Below are 20,352 nucleotides of genomic sequence, written 5' to 3' on the forward strand. Positions count from 1 at the left end.
AAAACGCCCGCGTGGAGCAACGAAGACCTAACACAGCCAAAAATAAATAAATAAATTTATTAAAAAACAAACAAACAAAAATAAAATAAAATGGATAACCAACAAGGACCTACTGTATAACACAGGGAACTCTGCTCAATATTATGTAACAGCCTAAATGGGAAAAGAATTTGAAAAATAATAGATACATGTATATGTATAACTGAATCACCTGAAACAATCACAACATTGTTAATCAACTGTACTCCAATATAAAATAAAAAGTTTAAAAAAAAAGTTATTTTGTCACTGCCCCCCCCCCAAAAAAAACCACTCCAGTGAAGAAAAAGACCCTCCTTAGAATATCCTAAATCAAAGCAAGACATCCAAAAAAGCTTTCCAATTAGAAGGTTGGGTAGCTTTTCTGAAATACTCATAGTCTGGTTTTTATTGAATGTGAAATATTGTGCATTTTAAATAGAGGCCAGTCCATGGGGTGTCTGGCAGACCCTCCTTAGTGACTCTCTTGATCTATAATTTGTGAACCCCTGATTTTACCTATACTTCAAGCCTGGAACCTCTGATTTACCTGTGCTTTGAGCCTGTGTCTCTTCTCTTTGGAATCTCTAATAAGCACTAACAAGATATGTCAACATTTCAAGGGGGTGTCATATGCAAAAGAAAGTGAGCCAGTGTTTGTAGGGCTGAGACAATAGTAAACTTTGAAAGTTTGAACACAAAAGAGAAACTCTGCCTACTTCACAGACCTTGTCTTACAACCTCCTGCAGGAACCTTTCTGCAGCCTCAAACCCAAACCGCCATTTGGAAGAGCAGTGTCAGGCTAGCAAGTTCAAGTTAGGGAATGCACTAAGGAAGAAGGTCTAAAGCTTGAATCAGAAAAGAGAGACTAACAAGAGAAACTGGCAAAAGGGACATTTAAGGAGAAGCCTTTGGCTGGAATTCATTTCTGTCTCCTCATCCTTATCCAGAGGAATCTGAGCGGAGAAGAAAACACATATCTCTTTTGGTATATGGCCTTACTTTCGAGTTTTAAATTAGATAAATAGAAGCTCGGTGAGGCCTCTCTCAGAGGTGTACTTCTCTTGTCCTCTCTTCTGTTTCTTTCTGTCACCACTTTCCTGCATCTTCCCTCTTCTCTGATTTCCACCCTCCACATTCCTCTTCACCCCCGTTTTGTTCTCTTCCACCTCTCCTCTGGTCCTGGTCCTCTTTCCTTCCTTCTCTCCATTGTGGTCCTGGTCCTTCTGAGAGCACGTCTTCTTGTGCTGGAACGGAGGTGAGGTGTGGTGATGTGCAGTGGTGAGGACATGAAGTTATGGACTGGAATGATGCTGGAATAATGCTTCTCATCCAGGAGCCATGTTCCCAAGTGGTTCTCCAGGGAAAGGCTATGTTGTCAGCATGAGATGGTTCTAGTTTTTCCTTAGTTACCGCTTTCTCCTCCCCTCCATCCAGACAGAGTCCCTCAGAAAGCTGAATGCTGCAGAGTGGCGTTGGCGAGGGTTGCGTAGATTCTCTCCAGTGTGAAAGGGTGGCTCAAATAGAACTTCCTGTAGGTGTAGGGGAGAAAAACTTACAATAAGATATAACGCCTTAAAAGCTCTTCTGGGGGCACCTAGATACTTCTGTTAATTTTTAAAATTGTCAACTATTAATAACAGGTAACTTGTAAGAGTTAGTGGTTTATTGATAATATTTTACTCTGGAAAACATATAACCACTTCTACCTTCTTTAAGGATCTCTCTCGGGTCAGACAGAGGCACAAAGGAAGTACTTAATGAATAATTGTTAAATGAATACATGGATGGATGGATGAGGCTTGGAGCTTGGGAAGATAAGGGCTGGGCCCCAGCTAGGGCCCCTAGCTCCTTCCCACTCTCCTCAGTGGAAGGTTGGGGCTCCCAAGGAGCTCAGGGAAGGAAAAGGAGCTCCCCACCCCGCTGCAGAGGCAGACCTTCATGCCTCCCACACTGCAGGGAGAAGGCAGCTCTAGTGATGACAGCGTCTTGCTAGTCTCTGTCCCTTCAGAGACACTTGCAGGAGCTCCCAGGGGCCTCTGGTGGCTCTGGAGGTGCCATACTCAGGGTTTCACTCAGGCCAGTTGGAGGTAGAGAAGAACAGGGCAAGAAGAAAGAGGGCTGAGGGCTTCCCTGGTGGCGCAGTGGTTAAGAATCCACCTGCCAATGCAGGGGACATGGGTTTGGGCCCTGGTCCGGGACGATCCCACATGCCGCGGAGCAACAAAGCCCGTGCGCCACAACTACTGAGGCTGCGCTCTAGAGCCTGCGAGCCACAACTACTGAGGTCGGCGCACCGCAACTACTGAAGCCTGAGCGCCTAGAGCCCGTGGTCCACAACGAGAGAAGCCACCACAATGAGAAGCCCGCGCACCACAACGAAGAGTGGCCCCCGCTCGCCGCAACTAGAGAAAGCCCGCGCGCAGCAACTAAGACCCAATGCGGCCAAAAATAAATAAATAAATAAATATATTAAAAAATAAAATAATAATTTTAAAAAAAGAAAGAAAGAGGCCCCCACACTCCCACCCCACAGCCTCCTGGAATCATCCCCAGGACCCTAGGACCTGAACCCAGACCTGAGGTAGGATTCCAGGCCTGTCCCAGGAAGGCAGCTGGATTAAGCCCATCACCGTACCTATGACTGGTGCCAGCCGGGGCCCGGTGGAGGCTGCCAGAGTGCTGAGGAGCGAGAGGGGCTGCGGCCCAGAGGGGTTCTCCCTTTCCCACTCTCCATAGGTGAACGACTCCCTCCAGCTGAGGTCACGGGTGCAAGGGATGGAGTCTTCACTGGGACGTCTTTTTTCTAGGTCAAAAAGGGAATGCATTTGTGTACTTAATTCACAGAGCACTCTCACAGAGTCCAGCCAACATTTGTGAGGTGCTTATTATGGGCCAGGCACTGTTCCAAACAGTTACAGGCGTTTTGCCCTTTTAATACTCACAACAATCCCCGAGAGGTCAGTGCTGCCATAGTCCCCATTTGATGCATGAGGATTCTGAGGCCCAGCAAGGTTAAGTCACTTACCCGTGGTCACAAAATGAGGAGGCAAGGCCAGAATTCAAAGCCAGATAACCAGGCAACAGAGCCCGTGTTTTTACCACTACGTCATGTGAACAAGGCAGTACCAGTAAAAGGAGGCAACCAACGTGGCTTGGAGAGGTTAACCAAGTGAATTTCCCTAGGAGATTCAGCTAGCGAAACTGGCAATGGCCTTGAACCCAGATGGCCTGAAGCCAGAGCCTGTTCCTGGTCCACTTGGCTTCAGCTACACAAAGGGTGGGTTGCAGCCTAGCAGCCTTGGTATCACCTAGAGCATGTGAAAAATGCAGTCTCAGGTCCACCCAGACCCACTGAATCAGAATTTGCATATTAACAAGATCCTCAGGGGATCATTGCACGTGAAAGTTTGGGAAGCACTGTGATAGATCACACCACCCACTGATAGGGAGTTGAAAGATTCAACTACATAGGTAAGCTTGGGGACACTGGCTTTTCCAAATGTAGCGCTCTCTCTCTCTCTCTCTCTCTCTCTCTCTATCTCGTCATCCAAAAGTTCCAAGAGGCTGGGGTGTGACTGTGCTTCCAAACTGAAAGGGTACACTACCTGGCCCAGAGAGAAAAGAGGGGTTCCTTCAGCTCCAAGGAAAGAACAGGGTCCTGAGGACACCCCAGGATGATTAATTGAAATCAGCCTAGGGGCATCTTGGGAACAACAGTTCCCATGACACAGATGTCCTATGAGTCTGAAATTCTAGTTGTTCTCTCAAGTCCTAGAAATAAGTTTGAAATATTCTCTATTTCTGTCTTCTTCAACTCTAATCTCATGCGGTATGTTTTGAGTGTATGTGTATGTGTGTGTGTGTGTGTGTGTGTGTGTGTCTGTGTTTGAATGTATGTAGAAAAACATTAATGAATCACCATTGTATTAGCAGTCACATAATATGAGAAAGCACTTCTAGACTTGGAGAAAACATGGGCCAGCAATCAGCTCTATTTACCATATAGAACAGGGGTTGTGAATTGGCAGCCTCCAGGCTCACTTTAGTTTGCGGATACCTTTTGTTTGCCCACTAAGTGTTGGCCTGTACTGTACTTTAGTATTTTATGAAGTATGTGGGGGGGTATGTGATATAAAAATTCAGATTTTTGTTTTTCTTGAAAAATCAGAGTATCTGGCAACCCCAGGCCTGTGTTGCAGCGTGGCAACAATTAGTTGAAGCTTTAATTGAAACGTTCACTTTTTCATGCCACTGTCCCCACCACTCCCTATTGTCTCCTCAATGCTGAAACCAAGTGTCAGCCCAGCTGTTGTTTTACCAATGATAGAGTTGAGAGAAAACCCAGCCATTTCTTATATCTATGATACTTAGACTCTTTACTCCTCTATACCCACTGCAGATGTTTGAGTTGCAACCCCTGGTTTGGATAAAAGTTGGCACAGCTCCCCTGGGATCTACACATTCCTCTAAATCTCTAAATATAACATGATATTCTGGCTGCCTCCTGAGCCAATTTGGAGGAATAATTTCTTAGTGGTGTGGTGCACAAATATTTATTGAGCTCCTATTATGTTCCCAGCCCTGTGCTTGCCACTGTAGAAATTCAGAGGCACCAGAAAAATTTAGTATTGGTTGAAGAAACAAGACTTAAGCCTATGAAACAATTAGGGATATTACGTTGTGTAAGAGAGGTTATGAGCAAGGAGAGATTTGTCTGGGCAGGAAGGTGTCGTGAGTGGACCTGAAAGGTTAGGTAGGATTTAGGGTGGCGTCAGGAGGAAGGGAGGAGAGGGGGATGAATAAGGCATGGGGAAGTGTAGCTGAGGTTTGACCAGAGCAGAAGATTTGGGCTGGAGAACAGGGGGAGTCAGAGGGCTCCCATTTGAGGAGGGGACAGTGACCAGGTGAGATGGGTACGAGGGAAAAGTTCATGCAGGATCATCTGTGCCAAAATGAGTGGATCTGGGGTAAACTAGAACCCGGAAATAAATAGGGAACAGGGCTGCTGTTTCCAGAATGGGTCATGCCGTCTCACACAGACTCTGTGTCTCTTCCTAGAAACCCCGCCTCATCCGCCTTGGCCAGCCCACTCTTACTCATCCTCTCTGACTCAGCTCAGACCTCAGGCCTTCTGGGACAGCTTCCCGGGAGGAGTGAGGGAGGCCTGCCTTTGTGCTCCTGTGGCACCCCAGGCTTGAGCTTTGAATGTTGCCTGGAAGGAGAGGTTATGTAATTTGGGGATTTACCCATCTGACTCCAAAAATTATAAACCCCTTGAAGGGGGTGCTGTGTCTTTCTTCACTGTGATTCCAAAGCCGTCAACAGTGTTTGGCGCTTACCAAGTGCTCAGTGCATGCTTTTGAATGAATAAATGAATGAAAGAACTAGCAGAAGATTGCTGCCATGGTCCAGGCAAGAGGTGATAAAGTGGACTAGGGTGGGATCTGTGGGAGTAGAAATGAAGTAAAGAATATAAGAAACATTTGAAAGAAAGGAATTAATAGGATTTGATGCCAAATTGACTATGGTGGCCAAAGATCCCAGAGGAACTCAAACTAAGGTACAGGCGGATGATGGCAACCCTGACAGCACCAGGAAAGTTGGGATGGGGTGCTAGAGGCAATCTTACTCCTATATCTGCAGAGCAGAAAATTCTCCGAGACAAGGGTGCCCCGTGCCCTCCGTTACCTGGACTGTCTTTTTTTTTCTCTGTCTTTCTGCTGCTCCTGGAACTCCAGCCATTTCAGGATCAAGGAAATGGAAGTCAAAAGGAAAAGAATAGAGCATGAAACTCTCATTTTAAATCTTGTTTCTAGTTATATTTTTCCTGATGCAACAAAAGCTTTAGAGGCAGATATAAATGTGAAAAAGGCCAGCTGTGGCTATATTGGGTGGGTGTGACGCATATTAAAGTACCAGAAGAAAAAATAGGGAAGGGGGAGGTGGGATGGGATGGAGTTTGGGCAGCAGAACCCAGGCTGCTGATTTTGCTGAGGTGGAGTGGGTGTGACTCCATCTGTTTGGTCCTGCATCTTGGCCATTTATTTTATTTGCTGTACGTTGCATGTTGCTGCCAATGTGCAAAAACTGCTATAACTGCAACCAGACTAGAACCTGCCTAAATGAGGAGAAAAATCATCACTCAGGGCTTCATGCTGAGAAATTAAAGAGAAGAAACTAAATGTCTGTACAAAGCAATTATTGAGATAAGGAAGCAAAAATTCAGTGTTCCCTGTTTCTCACATCCCTCTGATCCTTCTTGTACATGACAGCCCAGACTCGGTTGCCATAGCTCCCTGGCTGGTCTCTCCACACCTAGCCTCCCTCTCTTCAAATCACTGTCACTGCAACAGCCAGCGTGACCTTTTTAAAATGTAAATGGGATCACGTCACTTCCCTGTTTAAAATGCTGCTAAGGCTCCCATTACACTTAAAGTCTAACTCCATTCGCATGGCTTCCCAGCCCCTGCCTGGCTTGGTCCGTGCCCACTTCTACGTATGTCGTCCTACCACCATCCCCACTTCCCCACCGGCCTTCCTTCCCTTTCCCTGCAGTCACCAAGCTTCTTCCTCAGGGCGAAGCCTCATTTGTTCCCTTACCCTGCACAGCTTTCTCTACCCTTTATCTGGCTTGTGCATGTTTCTCCTTCAGGTCTTCGACTCCTCTGACCTCCTGGAGATATTAAAAGCTATCTGTGCCAGAGATTGCCAGTAGGTCCCCAGCATGCCCTTTTCCCTTCTCTCTCCGGGGCAGAACATCTAATTTTGTGTTGGGTCCATGGCTATGTGGAATGGAGGCTGCATTTCCCAGCCTCCTTTGCAGCTGGGTGTGGCCATGTGACTGAATTGTGGCCAGTGAGGTATAAACAGAAGCCGTCCTTCCCAGAGTAATAAAGAAAATCTGTAAGTTAACATTCTGAGACAGTCAAAATATCTTGCTATTAGATATCAAATATCTTCCTCCATTAGAGTCCAGGGCTCTCCAGCTCAACAATGTGACATCTTACCTTCTTACATCTTCCTTCATTACAGATCTCTGTATGATATACAGAGTGACAACCCCAGTATAAATTCTTTAACAGTGGGCAACTAACAAGTCTGTTTCTTGTGTTAATACTTTTTCTACTTCCAGATCAAGTTAGAATTAATAATACAAGCTAATTTTTTTTTTTTTTTGGCCGCGCCGTGTGGCTTGCGGGATCTTAGTTCCCTGACCAGGGATTGAACCCGGGCCCTTGGCAGTGAGAGCGCAGAGTCCTAACCACAGGACCGCCAGGGAATTCCCTACAAGTTAATATTAATTGAGAGTTTATTACATCCTCCTGTAAATTTGCTGAGGATGGGCCAAGCACTTGATTCATGTGAGCTCATTTAATCCTGACACTATCTGCTTGAGGTTGGCAGTACCGCAATTTCCACTTTATAGGTGTAAAAACCGAGGCCCAGCAGAGTTAAACAATATGCCCCCAAGGGCTCATAGTCAGAGTGGTAACTTGGGCCCAGGGTTGTGTGAGCTCTTACCCATTATGAGAGATTGCATCCTCTGAGCTCTCCTGGTTTTCAGTTTATTACTGGCATTCACAAATAAAACTTTCTTTTTTTAAATTCTGTCTCTGAGTTGCTGGTCCCTGTTATGACAAAAATCTCCTTCTCTCTGACACCTCGTTATTCTATTCTGGTGACATTTACTAATTTTTTTCTGTTCTTCCTTTTCTTTGACACCACAAATCAAGTTCACTAGGACCCTGGTTCCCATTTTATCTTTGCTCTCTGGCCGTGGTGCCCTGTGGTCTAAGTGCTCTCGACCTCTGTCTCTCTCATACCAACCAGTCTTAAGACGCAACCCTAAGTCATCTGTACATGTAAGGACATTTCCTCAGGCATGGAGAAGACAGGCCTGCATGAGGGAGCTTTCCAGAAAACATTAAAAAAAAAAGGTGACCATAGAAGCTCCATAAAGTTCAAGCAGAAGCCAGTTAAGTAGGTAAAGGAACACAGCGATAGATGATGACATTTTAAACAATGTTTTGACTACTTTTCTGTAGGACTAGAAACTAGTTTAGAAATTAGGTTTTACTTTTCCACCTGTGTTACTAATTTATTCTTAATATTGAAGAAGCTACTTTTCATTTTTTATAAAATTCCTCCTCTGGGGTTAAGCCCACGATGCTTGCGGAAAAGGAGAATTAGGCAAAGAGACCAGGAAAAGGTTGCCCTGAGTCAAGAACACAGACTGGATACTGAGGGGCAATACTTCATGCACTTCCCTGTGCCCATTAACCAAGATAACTTGGTTTCTGGATCTCCCAGCGCAGACTATCTGGGGATGTCATGCTGGCTGGATTTGAGTCACGTACCTGAACTGGTTGTGCTGGTGCAAGTCGGCAAAGATCTGAGAGAGGGCCTCACTCTCCCCCTTGGCCATCAGCTGCGTGAGGCTCTCGCTGGGCTGGGAGGCTTGGAGTTTCTTCTGCACTAACTAGATGGAGGAAAAAAAGCAAAACCAGGTGGTTAAGTTCTTAGCGTCTCTGCATTTTCCTAATATCATGGTCCAGACCCTAAAGGTTAGAACTCAGCTGTCCTATAAGACAGAGCCACGCCAACTGCACAGAGAGGCAATTCTGAGGCCATATCTGTTTGTTTATACCCCCGTACTGTTATAAATATCCTTTGGTGTCCCAAGAATAACATTGTCTCTGAAAACTTTAAACATAATTTAGTAGATAAGCTATTCTTATTAACATACCTTAATATGTTATTGAATAGCCTATTAATATAAACTTTAATAAAGCTTATGCTACTTGGTTTTATATTTAAATGGAAGGGGATTAAATGTTTATTGTAGGAATGTAATGTTTTTCAAATTCATTTCTCTAAGAAATATCCTACGTTGAGCTACTTTTTATGCCAGAGTAAAACTGCCTTTTTCCCTGTTGCCTGTGATGCCCCACAGATGCCCCAGTTGTGCACACTGCTCATCCTCATTCAATATTTATTGAATATCAACTACGTGCCAGGCACTGGGGAATCGAAGTGAAGAAAACAGATAAAAATCTCGGCCTTCCTGGATTTTGTGTTGTAACTTAAGTCAGGCTTCTGTTCTTCATACTCTATGGCCTGGGGCAAAAAGGCCCAGGTGACTTCCCTGAATTCTATCAAATATTTAAAGAAGTAGTAACACCAATTCTTCACAAACTCAGAAATAGAGGAGGAGGGAACACTTCCCAAATTACTCAATAAGGTGAGTATTACCCTGATACCAAAGCCAGGCTATCACAAGAAAACTACAGACCAATATCTCTAATGAACATAGATGCAAAACTCCTTAACAAAATGCTAATGAACCAAATCCAGTAATATATAAAAAGGATCATACACACCGTAACCAAATGGAATTCATTTCAGGAACACAAGGCTGGTTTAACATCTAAAAGTCAATTAATGTAATATACTATATTAATAGAATAAAGGACAAAATATGTGATCATCTCAGCAGATGGAGAAAAAGCATCTCGCAAAATCTAATTAATACCCATTCATGATAAAAATTCTCAATAAACAAGGAATAGAAGAGAATTTCCTGAACCTTATAAAGGGCATCTACAAAAATCCCATGGTTAACATCATACTTAATAAAAGACTGGATGTTTTTCCCCTAATACCAGGAACAAGGCAAGGATGTCTACTTTTGCTACTTCTATTAAACATTGTACTGAAGGTTCTAACCAATGGAATAGGGCAATAAACAAATAAATGGATCCAAACTGGAAATGAAGTTAAGCTGTCTTTATTCGCAGATGACATGAATGTATGCACATATGTAGAAAATCCCAAGGAATCCACAAAAACTACTACAACTAATAAACAAGATTAATACACAAAAACCAATTGTATTCCTGTACACTTTCAATGACTGATGCAAAAATTAAATTAAGAAAACAATTCCATTCATGATAATATCAACAACAATCAAATACTTAGGAATATATTGAGCAAAAGAAGTGTAGAACTTGTAAACTGAAAGCTACAAAACATTGCTAAGGGAAATTAAATTAGATTGACATAAATGGAAAGACATTCGATATACATGTATTAAAAGACTCAATATTGTCAAGATGGCAATTTTCCCCAAATTGATATATAAATTCCACATGTCCTTATCAAAATTCCAGCTGGCTTTTTTTTTTTTTGTAGAAATCGACAAGTTGATCCTAAAATTTACATGGAAATGCAAAGGATCTGTTTCAAAACAATTTGAAAAAGAGCTAAATTGGAAGATTTACAACACCCAATTTCAAAACTTACTATAAAGCTACATTAATCAAGACATTGTGGTATTGGCACAAGAATAGGCAAACGAATCAATGGAACAGAATTGAGAAGCCAGAAATAAATCCTTACATTTATGGTCAATTGATTTTTGGCAAAGATGCCAAGACAATTCAATGTGGAAAGGATAGGCTTTTCAACAAATGGTACTAGGACAGTTGTATATCCACATGCTAAAAAAAAAAAAAAAAAAAGTACTTAAAAAAGTACCCCTACCTCACATCATACACAAATATTAATTCAAAATGGATCAGAGACCTAAATATAAGAGCTAAGTCTTCTAGACTTCTAGAAGAAAATATAGGATAACATCTTAGTGACTTTGGGTTGAACAAAGAGTTTTTAGATATAACACCAAAAGCCTGCTCCATAAAAGAAAAAATTGATAAACTGCATTTCATCAAAATTTTAAACTTTTGGGCTTCCCTGGTGGTGCAGTGGTTAAGAATCCACCTGCCAATGCAGGGGACACGGGTTCAAGCCCTGGTCCGGGAGGATCCCACATGCTGCGGAGCAACTAAGCCCATGCGCCACAACTACCGAGCCTATGCTCTAGAGCTCGCGCGCTGCAACTACTAAAGCCTGCGCACCTAGAGCCTGTGCTCTGCAACAAGAGAAGCCATCGCAATGAGAAGCCCGTGCACTGCAACGAAGAGTGGTCCCTGCTCACCGCAACTAGAGAAAGCCTGCGCGCAGCAACAAAGACCCAACGCAGCCAAAAATAAAAATAAATAAAATAAATAAATAAAATAAAATTTTAAACTTTTGCTCCTCAAAAGACATCATTAAGAAAATGAAAAGACAACTCACAGACTGGGAGAAATTATTTACAAATCATACATCTGATAAAGGACTTGTATCTAGAATATGCAAAGAACTCTTACAACTCAATAAGAAGAAAAAAATCAATTTAAAAATAGGCAAGGGACTTCCCTGGTGGTCCAGTGGTTAAGACTCTGCACTTCCACTGCAGGGGGCCTGGGTTTAATCCCTGGTCAGGGAACTAGATCCCACATGCATGCCACAACTAACAGTTTGCATGCCACAACTAAGAGTTTGCATGCCACAACTAAGGAGCAGGCGAGCTGCAACTAAGAAGCCAGCCTGCCTCAACTAAGACCTGGCACAACCAAATAAATAAATAAAATAAATATTTTTAAAAAAAGTTTCAAGAAAGATTTGAATAGAAATTTCACCAAGAAGATATATAAATGACTAATAAGCCCATGTAAAGTTGCTCGACAGGAAACCCTAATTAAAAACATAACACATCCACTAGAATGACTTTAATTAAAAAGATAATACCATTGTTTTGTTTTTGTTTTTGTTTTTTTTGGCCATGTGGCTTGTGGAATTTTAGTTCCCTGACCAGGGATTGAACCCAGGCCCTCAGCAGTGAACGGAGTCCTAACCACTGAAACACCAGGGAATTCCCAACAATACCACTGTTGGTGAAGATGCAGAGAAACTAAAACCCTCATGCATTACTGGTGGGAATGTAAAATGGTACTGTCACCTTGGAAAACAGTTTGCCGGTTTAAACATAAACTTACCATATGACCCAGCAATTCCAATTCCTTGGAATCTACCCATGACAAATGAAAACATACCCTAACACATCTATACAAAAACTTGTACACAAATGTCCACAGCAGCATTATTCATAATAGCCCCAAACTGGAAACAATCCAAATGTCCATCAACTGGTGAATAGATAAAACATGGTATATCTATACAATGGAATACTATTCAGCAATTGAAAGGAATAAATTATTGATAATCTGTGACTCTACCCTAGAGTTGGCCCCATGCTATGATATGGATGAACTTGAAAAACCTTATGCTAAGTGAAAGAAGCCAGACACGAAAGCCTATATATTATAGGATTCCATTTATATGAAATGTTTCAGAAATATGAGTAGAGATTGAAGACAGATCAATGGCTGCCTAGGGCAGAAAGTAGGAACAGGGAATGACTGCAAATGGGCATGAGGGAATTTTTTAGGGTGATAGAAATGTTCTAAAACTGGATTGTGGTGATGGTTGCACAACTCTATACATTTACTGAAAAATTTGAACTGTACACTCAGGTGAATTTTAATCAGTAAAGCTGGTTAGAAAAGGCCTAAGGCAAGGCTTCCCAGGGTGCCCCCGTATCAGCTCACTGAAGCTCTACAGCTCAGCTCTGGCCTTGGCTGAAGGAGCCAATGGTGCCCACTTACCCGTGAGTCTCCTGAGGGACTGCAGCTGTTCTTGGGTACCAGGCAGTGAGTGATGAGAATCCTAGGGTCTTTGGTGGTGATGGACAGGCCCTTCTGCAGAATTTGAACCAGTCGGATCCAGAAGTGGAAGACAGTCTCAGGATGGTCAGGGTGGAGCCTTAGGTAGTAGATCTTCTCCGTGACTGTCCTCAACCGCAGGATACGTTGAAAGCGGTCACAGACCTGGAGCTCCACAAACTTCAAAGGGAGAATCCTGAAGGCGTGAGGGAAGACACACATTGACAACCCCATTGCTTCTGATCCAACCCTGTCTTCATTAAAATGAGGAGTGTCTCCTTCAGAACTGAGGCTTTGGTGGGTAGGAGAGAGAATGCTTAGCACAGTGGTGCTCAAACTTTGGGGAGATCAGATTCACCTGGGGAGCTTGTTTAAAATGCAGACGCCTGAAGATACCCTCAAAGATTCAGATTCAGTAGGTCTGGGGTGAGCCCCTGGAATCTGCATTCTAACCTCTCCCCATCCTGCCGTGATTCTCATGCTGGTGTTCCCTGGATCCTGCTTGAGAGGGACAGCCTGGGAGTAAGGTAGCTGGGATCATAGGGCTTTTCAATTTCCTTCTTGATAGCACAACAGGAGCTGGGTCCCACTGTCCAGCTTGTGCATTCATTGACCTCAATGTCTCAATTACTCTTCCCAAAGGAGCTAAGATTCAAGGAGCTGGCTTTGGACCTAGTATTAGTCAGCTGGGTCTGGGCTGTACTTGCCATAGGTGTACCTAGAACATAATGGAGAGGTCTATCACTGAAGCAACATGGAGCAATGAAGGGTTTACTTGGACTTCTGGGAATATCTAGAGATTCTTGAGATATCCTACAGAAGAGGCTCAAACATCTAAAAGGGCCGTTTCATCCCCGACAAGCATAATGTTACAGATCCAAGTGAGACTTCGTTCCACTCACTTTACCAGTAGGAAGACTGCAATGCAGCAAGTAACTTGTGACTCGAAAATTATTTGAGCCTAGTTAGTTGCATAAGGACTAGAACCTGCATCTCCCAGCCAGTGCTTCCATCTGCCAAACTGCCTGACTTCCCTGCCCCTTGGCCCAAAGTGGAGAGATTTCCTAAGAATTCAGTGCAGTGAATGCAGTGAGAAGGAAAGAGGGCATGTAGACTGGCCCTCACTCCTGTCCACTTTATGCCCCCCCTTTGTCCCACTTCAGGATGCTTACCTCTTCAGGATGATCTTGGGGGCTGTAGTTGGTTGGTTCCATGTCTGGCTCTGCCCATGGTGCCATTTGACGCTGGCCATGAAGAGGATGTTGGGAAGAGGCAGGCAGGGCACAGAGGAGGTCACCCCAAGGGCCGTGGTGTTGGAGGCTTTGTAGATGTCTATCCAGTTCCTGCCCTTTTTGACCTGCAAAGCAGCACCCCCAGGGCACAGTCTGAACACTGGCAGAAGCAGCAGTATGTTTTAGGCGGGAGTTTCTCAGACTCAGAACCATTCACGTTTTGGGCTGGATAATTCTTTGCTTGGGGAGGAGCTGTCCTGTGCATTGTAAGATGTTTAGCAGCGCCCATGGCCTCTGCCCAATAGATGCCAGGAGCAATCTCCACCCTCCCCCCATACAAACTGTGATAACCCAAAATGTCTTCAGACATTGCCAAATGCCCCCGGTGGCAGGGGCAAAATCATCGCTTGTTGGGAACCACAGTTTTAACCTACATTGGTTAAATAACTGTACCAGTATTTACTTTACCTACTATTAGCAACTGCCCACAAGAGTTCCTTGACGTGTGTCACACTTCTGTGAATCCTCCCCAGACTGTTTCCTGGATTTTCTTTGAAAAACCTGTCCTTTGGCACTTTCTTGAGGGGCCCTATTATCTCCTGCACCTTTTCTGCACTGTCAGGTCCCTGTAACTTCCAAGTTCTGTTTATTCTGGGTTCCATCTGGCCTGAGGGGAGCCCAGACAAGGAAACAAAAATGCGCTGAGTGCCGTTGCACTAAGGCCTTTGACTCCTGTGTTTCATGGAACAGCTTAGGTCAGTCCCACCCTTTTTACAGTAGAGGAAACTGGGATTCAGGGTATGCAGGTCACCTTCCTGATGACACCTCCTGATAAGAAAGCAGTGGACCGGACTCTGAGCCCAGATCTCTCTGGGCGTCCAGCTCCTATTCTTTCACCCACCAACATTTCTGTTCTGAGCCCTCAAAGGGCAGCTCATTTTACTGCCTCTTTGTTCATCTGCTTTGAGCTGACAGCCTGGAGGAGGAAGTAAATTGAGGGAGGAAGCTACCAAATCCTCCACTCAGAGCAGACAACACTTGACCTCTCTCTCCAGAGCGACTGCAGGAGAAAACCTTTCTGGAGCTCTGCAAAGTCAGGGTTAGATGGGGGTAGCCTTGCCTTAGGTTCCTCTCTTTGCCTCAGTTGTCACTCCACTCCAGTTCCAGGGACAGACTCTCCGTCACATTGTGGGAACAGATTTAGAGGAATCAAGGAGTGCCATTCTGAGCGGCCCAAGAGTACCTGGACAAAGTTGCTTTCAAACACCACTGATTCAGGAAACAGGTTGAATTCTGGAGAATGAACCATCTGGCAGAGCAGTCCCTCCTCTACACCCAGGCCCACTCCAGGATTTGGTTCCCTATCCACAGGAAAGAGGCCCCTGAATTCTTCCCAGGCATTCAGGGAAGGGAAGGTTGGATAGGATCTTGTGACTTTTACTGTCTTCTTCGATTTGTTCCAAGTCTTTCTATGTGGAACTGATGACAACATTTCCGCACATGCTCAGGGGCCTGCTGCGCGTTTGTCCTGGGATCTCTCTCTTCCCTTCTGGCCTTGGGCAGCTGGCCAAGGCCTGGGACCACCAATCAGATCACAATGATGAATGGATGACATCATGAAAAACCAGGGCAGGCCTGCAGGAAAGGGAAATGCAGAGGAGCCTCCCTTTTCCTCCAGAGTGCTTTTACAGTTTGTTTAGTGCCCTGGCAGGCCCCAGCCCTTCTCAGGACCTGAGCTCCCCCAGAACTTGCTAAGAAAGTACTGAACCAGGCACAAAGCAAAGAAGGAAGGCTGTTAGGAAGCTCCTTCTGCTTCTAAGAGGAAAATACCCTCCCTGCCTTTCAACCCTCCCTTACTCTGAATGCGACTACCCCCAAAGAGTTTTAAAAGCTGTTGTCAATTTAAAACCCAGCCTTCCTGAGCTTTGTACCATGTGGGCCCCACATGCCCTGGTTTATCTGCAGTAGCCTTTGCTGTTTCTGGAAGGAGTTGAGGGGCTGTAGGTGCCTGTTCTGTGTTCTCCTACAGCTGGCTGGCTACTTCCGCGGGCCTTATTTCCCTGAGGAAGTCAAACTGAAGAACCGTAGAAACAAGTAGTTTCTTACCCAGAGGCTGGCTTGGTGAGGGTACCAGCTGAGAGGAATAGAATCCCAATGAGCAGCTCTGCTGGATCAACAAGCCCTGCTTCCTCATCCTTGAGCCAGAGGAAGAAAGAGCCCAGATCTTGGGGTGACTAGATCAGAGGCAGAGAACCGAGCAGGCTGACTGCTATTCAAGTCTATTTCAGGGAGAAATCACATTCTAGTTTGGACAAAATTCCAGAATCTATTAATCATCAAGGTACATTCACCATTAGGGTTAAATACAGTCAATTTAGAAAAGCAATTTGACAACCAACATATGCAAAGTACAAGCATGGAGGTTTATTTTTGTATTTCATTATCAAGTCAGGGAGGAGGCTGAAAGGTCACGAGGCTTTCCTTATCTGATTCCATCAGCTCCCTCTCTGAGTCGTTTCTATTACGCCCCTGCTCTGTCGGCTCCCTCATGGCTAAAGCAACTTCTGCACTCACGTTCCTTGTTTTCCTTTGTTTACCATGTGGGAGAAATGTCCTCTGTGGTAACATTCTCTAAGGATGGGGTAAGAGACTGCATCCTGTGGTTTACATTTCCCTGGAAACAACATACAGTACAAAAGTGATGGCCGTTAATACGCTGATATGATGCTTTTCACAGTTAAAGCTTACCTGAAACAGTAAATCTTATTGGCTTAGATACATGGTTTGGATATATTTGGCCATTGAGACATTCAAAAATTCCCTTCAATATGGAAGATGACTTTTTCTCTTTACAAGCCTGTTGAGCCCATTTTTGTGGTGTGTAGAGGGTGACTTTTTAGCACCCAGTCTAAATAGCTAGTTGTGAGGAAGCAAGCTTTCAGCTCTAAACAAAATGCTAAACAATGATAAAATGGTGCCTTAAGTTCCTATTCCTTCCTACCTGCCCCCATCAAACCTCAAAAACTAGCACACTGAATCTTTTAAAAAAACATTTGACAGATACTTAGTTTTCTATCCCAAATCCATTCTCTTCATTCCTTTAGTAATAGAATGGTTGGTTTTTAGTTGGACACAAGTTTCTGGAATAAATATTACATTTCCTGGTCTCCCTTATAGCTAGGTAAGGCCACAGGATGAAAAAAAAAAAAAAAGAGGTAAACTCAAGTGTTGGGTGAAATTTCTATGAGGAATCATTATGGGAAGGGGACATGCTCTTTTTCACTCCTTGTTTTTCCCTTCTGACTGGAATACAGACTTGATGGCTGGAGCTTGAGCAGCCCTTTTGGGCCATGAAGTGGCATGTTGAGGATGGTAGCATAGCAAGATAAAAGGGCTCCAATTCCTTGCGAATCATAAAATTATCATACTAGTTCTGAACTCTGTACCTCCAGACTTCTTTTAAGTATGAAAGAAATAAAGGTTTTCTGTGACTTTGAGCCAGACTTAAAACAAGCTGATAGAACTATATAAAATGACTATCTACTCCTCTGGACAAATTTTACAGGAAATTACGGTACTATTTACCAATAATTCTAAGCAATGAAGAAAATAGGGTTAATTTACAATCAAGTTGGACCTTAAGAATGACAAACAGGGCTTCCCTGGTGGTGCAGCGGTTGAGAATCTGCCTGCCAATGCAGGGGACACGGGTTCGAGCCCTGGTCTGGGAAGATCCCACATGCCGCGGAGCAACTAGGCCCGTGAGCCACAACTACTGAGCCTGCGCGTCTGGAGCTTGTGCTCCACAACAAGAGGGGCCGAGACAGTGAGAGGCCCGTGCACCGCGATGAAGAGTGGCCCCCACTTGCTGCAACTAGAGAAAGCCCTCGCACAGAAACGAAGACCCAACACAGCCAAAAATAAATAAAAATTTAAATGTTAAAAAAAAAAAAGAATGACAAACATAATTTCTGGAAAATTTGTATAAATATATATTCCAGTAATATGAGTAACTTATTGGTTTTGTTTTTCTGTGTATACATTGATGTTGATGCTGTCACAATTGTTGACTTTTGCACATTTACTGATGAGCACTTTGGTGAGAATCTCCTCGACTATGTTGATTGTCCTTTGGTTTGAGGCTAAAGTCACTTTGGCAGGGTTGGGTATCATTTCAAAAGCTTGCTCAAGAATGACCAGGAGGGACTTCCCTGGCAGTCCCGTGGTTAAGACTTCTTCTTCCAATGCAGGGGGTGCGGGTTCAATCCCTGATCAGGGAGCTAAGATCCCACATGCCTCAGGGCCAAAAAACCAAAACATAAAACAGAAGCAATATTGTAACAAATTCAATAAAGACTTTGAAAATGTCCACATCAAAAAAATCTTAAAAAAAAAAAAAGAATTATCAGGATATCTGGTTGTCAGTTGAGGCTAGGCCCAGGTTTTGTGGGGTTTAAAGCTTATACAGCTTTGGAGACTCTTAAAAATAAAAAAGACTGGAAGGAGGGGTGAGTCAGGAGTTATTGTTTAATGGGTACAGAGTTTCAGTTTGGAAAGATGACCAGGCCTCAGAGATTAGTTGTGGTGATGTTTGCACAACAATGTGAATGTATGTACTGCCACTGAACTGTAAACCTAAAAATGGTTAAAATAGTAAATTTTACATTGTGTGTCTTTTACCACAATTAAAAAAAAAATGCTGGAGCATAAAAAATGAAATTTTAAAATCCTACAAAAGTATGATACAAAAATTGCTGGAGGTCCTCCTAAGGCCTTGGAATGGCCCATGTGATTAAGGAACCCTGAAGCTTAAGCTTTATTATCTTCATGGTAAATATGTTCCATTTAAATATTTGTCACTATTTAAAAAAAAAACTGGGACTTCCCTGGTGGCGCAGTGGTTAAGAATCCGCCTGCCAATGCAGGGGACATGGGTTTGATCCCTGGTCAGAGAAGATCCCACATGCCGTGGAGCAGCTACGTCCATGCGCTGCAACTACTGAACCTGCGCTCTAGAGCCCGCGAGCCACAACTACTGAAGCCCACATGCCCTAGAGCCTGCGTGCCACAACTACTGAGCCCACGTGCTGTAACTACTGAAGCCCAAGCTCCTAGAGCCCGTGCTCTGCAACAGGAGAAGCCACTGCAAGGAGAAGCCCTTGCACCGCAATGAAGAGTAGCCCCCGCTCACCGCAACTAGAGAAAACCCGCGTGCAGCAATGAAAACCCAATGCAGTCAAAAATTTTAAAATAAAATAAAATTAAAATTAAAAATTAAAAAAAATTGTATTACATAAGGAGTACATGTGCTTGTAGAATAATAGAAAATACAGACAAGTTTAAAACAAATAGCATATTCCTACCTCCCAGAAAACGTCACTGTAACAGCTACACGTGTATGTACTAAAATGAAATCATACCGTAAAAATTGTTTTATAACTTTTTCATCACCTGTTTTATTCAGTCAACACTCTCTACCTTTGTGTTTTGGTATTTTATCTCATCTCAGTTAATTTCCAGGCTATATTAAAATTTATTCAATTAATTCCAATTATTCTTATAGCTGGTTTATCCAACTCAGTATCCAATCCAGGACCACAATGCCCCTTAAGTTTATTTTAATCTCATCCAGTTCCTTTTTTAGAACACTTACTAGTGGAAACAATTAAGTCAGTTGTCCTACAGAATGTCCCACCTTCTGGATTTCTCTGGTTATTTCTTTGTGTTTAGCTTGCTTCTCTAGCAACTATATTTCCTATGAAATAGAAGTTATATCTCAGGACTTCCCTAGTGGTCCAGTGGTTAAGAATCCATCTTGCAATTCATAGGACGCTGGTTCGATCCCTGGTCGGGGAACTAAGATTCCACATGGTGCAGGGCAACTAAGCCCACGCGCCACAGCAACTAGAGAGCAGCCTGCGTACCGCAACGAAGAGCTTGCATGCCACAACTAAGACCCGACACAGCCAAAAAAATAAATAAACAAATTAATTAATTAATTAATTTAAAAATAGAAGTTATATTTCAAGGGCATATGGATTCAGGTAGTAGTAACTATTTCTTAGTAAAGAGCTACCATGGGATCTATGTAAGATATTACTATCCTCTCCTAAAGAATGTCAGTAGAAATACATATAAAGAATACATAACAGAAGAAAAATGATTTCAGAAAATAGAATAAATTCTTTGAAAAGTATCTTCTCTGCACTCTAAAGGAAACTGAATACAATATGGGACCCTATGGAACAAAAATTCAGAGATACCAAAATTAGATGAAAAGAAGACTTGAAAAGGTAAGGAAAAAAACAGTAAATATCTGAAAGTCACAATAGAAGCCACAAGAAGTAGAGTTGATATGGCAGAAAACTGAGTCAGAGTGCCGTGGATAACACATTTGAGAATATCACACAGAACACAATAAGAAAGGTGAAGAGATGAAATGATTAGAAAGAAAATCACAGCTATGTGAGATGTTTATATTGACCCAACA

At 43.3% G+C, this 20,352-nt stretch overlaps 1 protein-coding gene across 1 annotated transcript; it reads right to left on the reverse strand.

Moving 5' to 3' along the window:
* Nucleotides 1-262: 262 nt before the first annotated feature.
* Nucleotides 263-15,354, reverse strand: FAM71F1 (family with sequence similarity 71 member F1). Its single transcript, XM_036862804.1, has 7 exons — nucleotides 15,106-15,354; nucleotides 13,803-13,987; nucleotides 12,574-12,826; nucleotides 8,380-8,501; nucleotides 5,711-5,748; nucleotides 2,658-2,825; nucleotides 263-1,551 (listed from the first exon to the last, which is right to left on the reverse strand). The coding sequence occupies exons 1-7, from the start codon at nucleotides 15,352-15,354 to the stop codon at nucleotides 1,538-1,540; spliced, it is 1,029 nt and encodes a 342-aa protein (XP_036718699.1). The 3' UTR covers nucleotides 263-1,537.
* Between the last annotated feature and the right edge of the window lie 4,998 nt (nucleotides 15,355-20,352).

Source organism: Balaenoptera musculus, chromosome 9, assembly GCF_009873245.2.
Source record: "Balaenoptera musculus isolate JJ_BM4_2016_0621 chromosome 9, mBalMus1.pri.v3, whole genome shotgun sequence".
Classification (NCBI taxonomy): Eukaryota; Metazoa; Chordata; class Mammalia; order Artiodactyla; family Balaenopteridae; genus Balaenoptera; species Balaenoptera musculus.

Coding starts and splice junctions, on each gene's coding strand:
- FAM71F1 (XM_036862804.1), bottom strand. CDS start 15,354: ATGTTGTCATCAGTTCCACATAGAAAGACTTGGAACAAATCGAAGAAG. Junction 12,827..13,802: donor CCCAAGATCATCCTGAAGAG/GTAAGCATCCTG, acceptor TCACGCCTTCAG/GATTCTCCCTTTGAAGTTTG. Junction 5,749..8,379: donor CACCAGCACAACCAGTTCAG/GTACGTGACTCA, acceptor CTGGAGTTCCAG/GAGCAGCAGAAAGACAGAGA.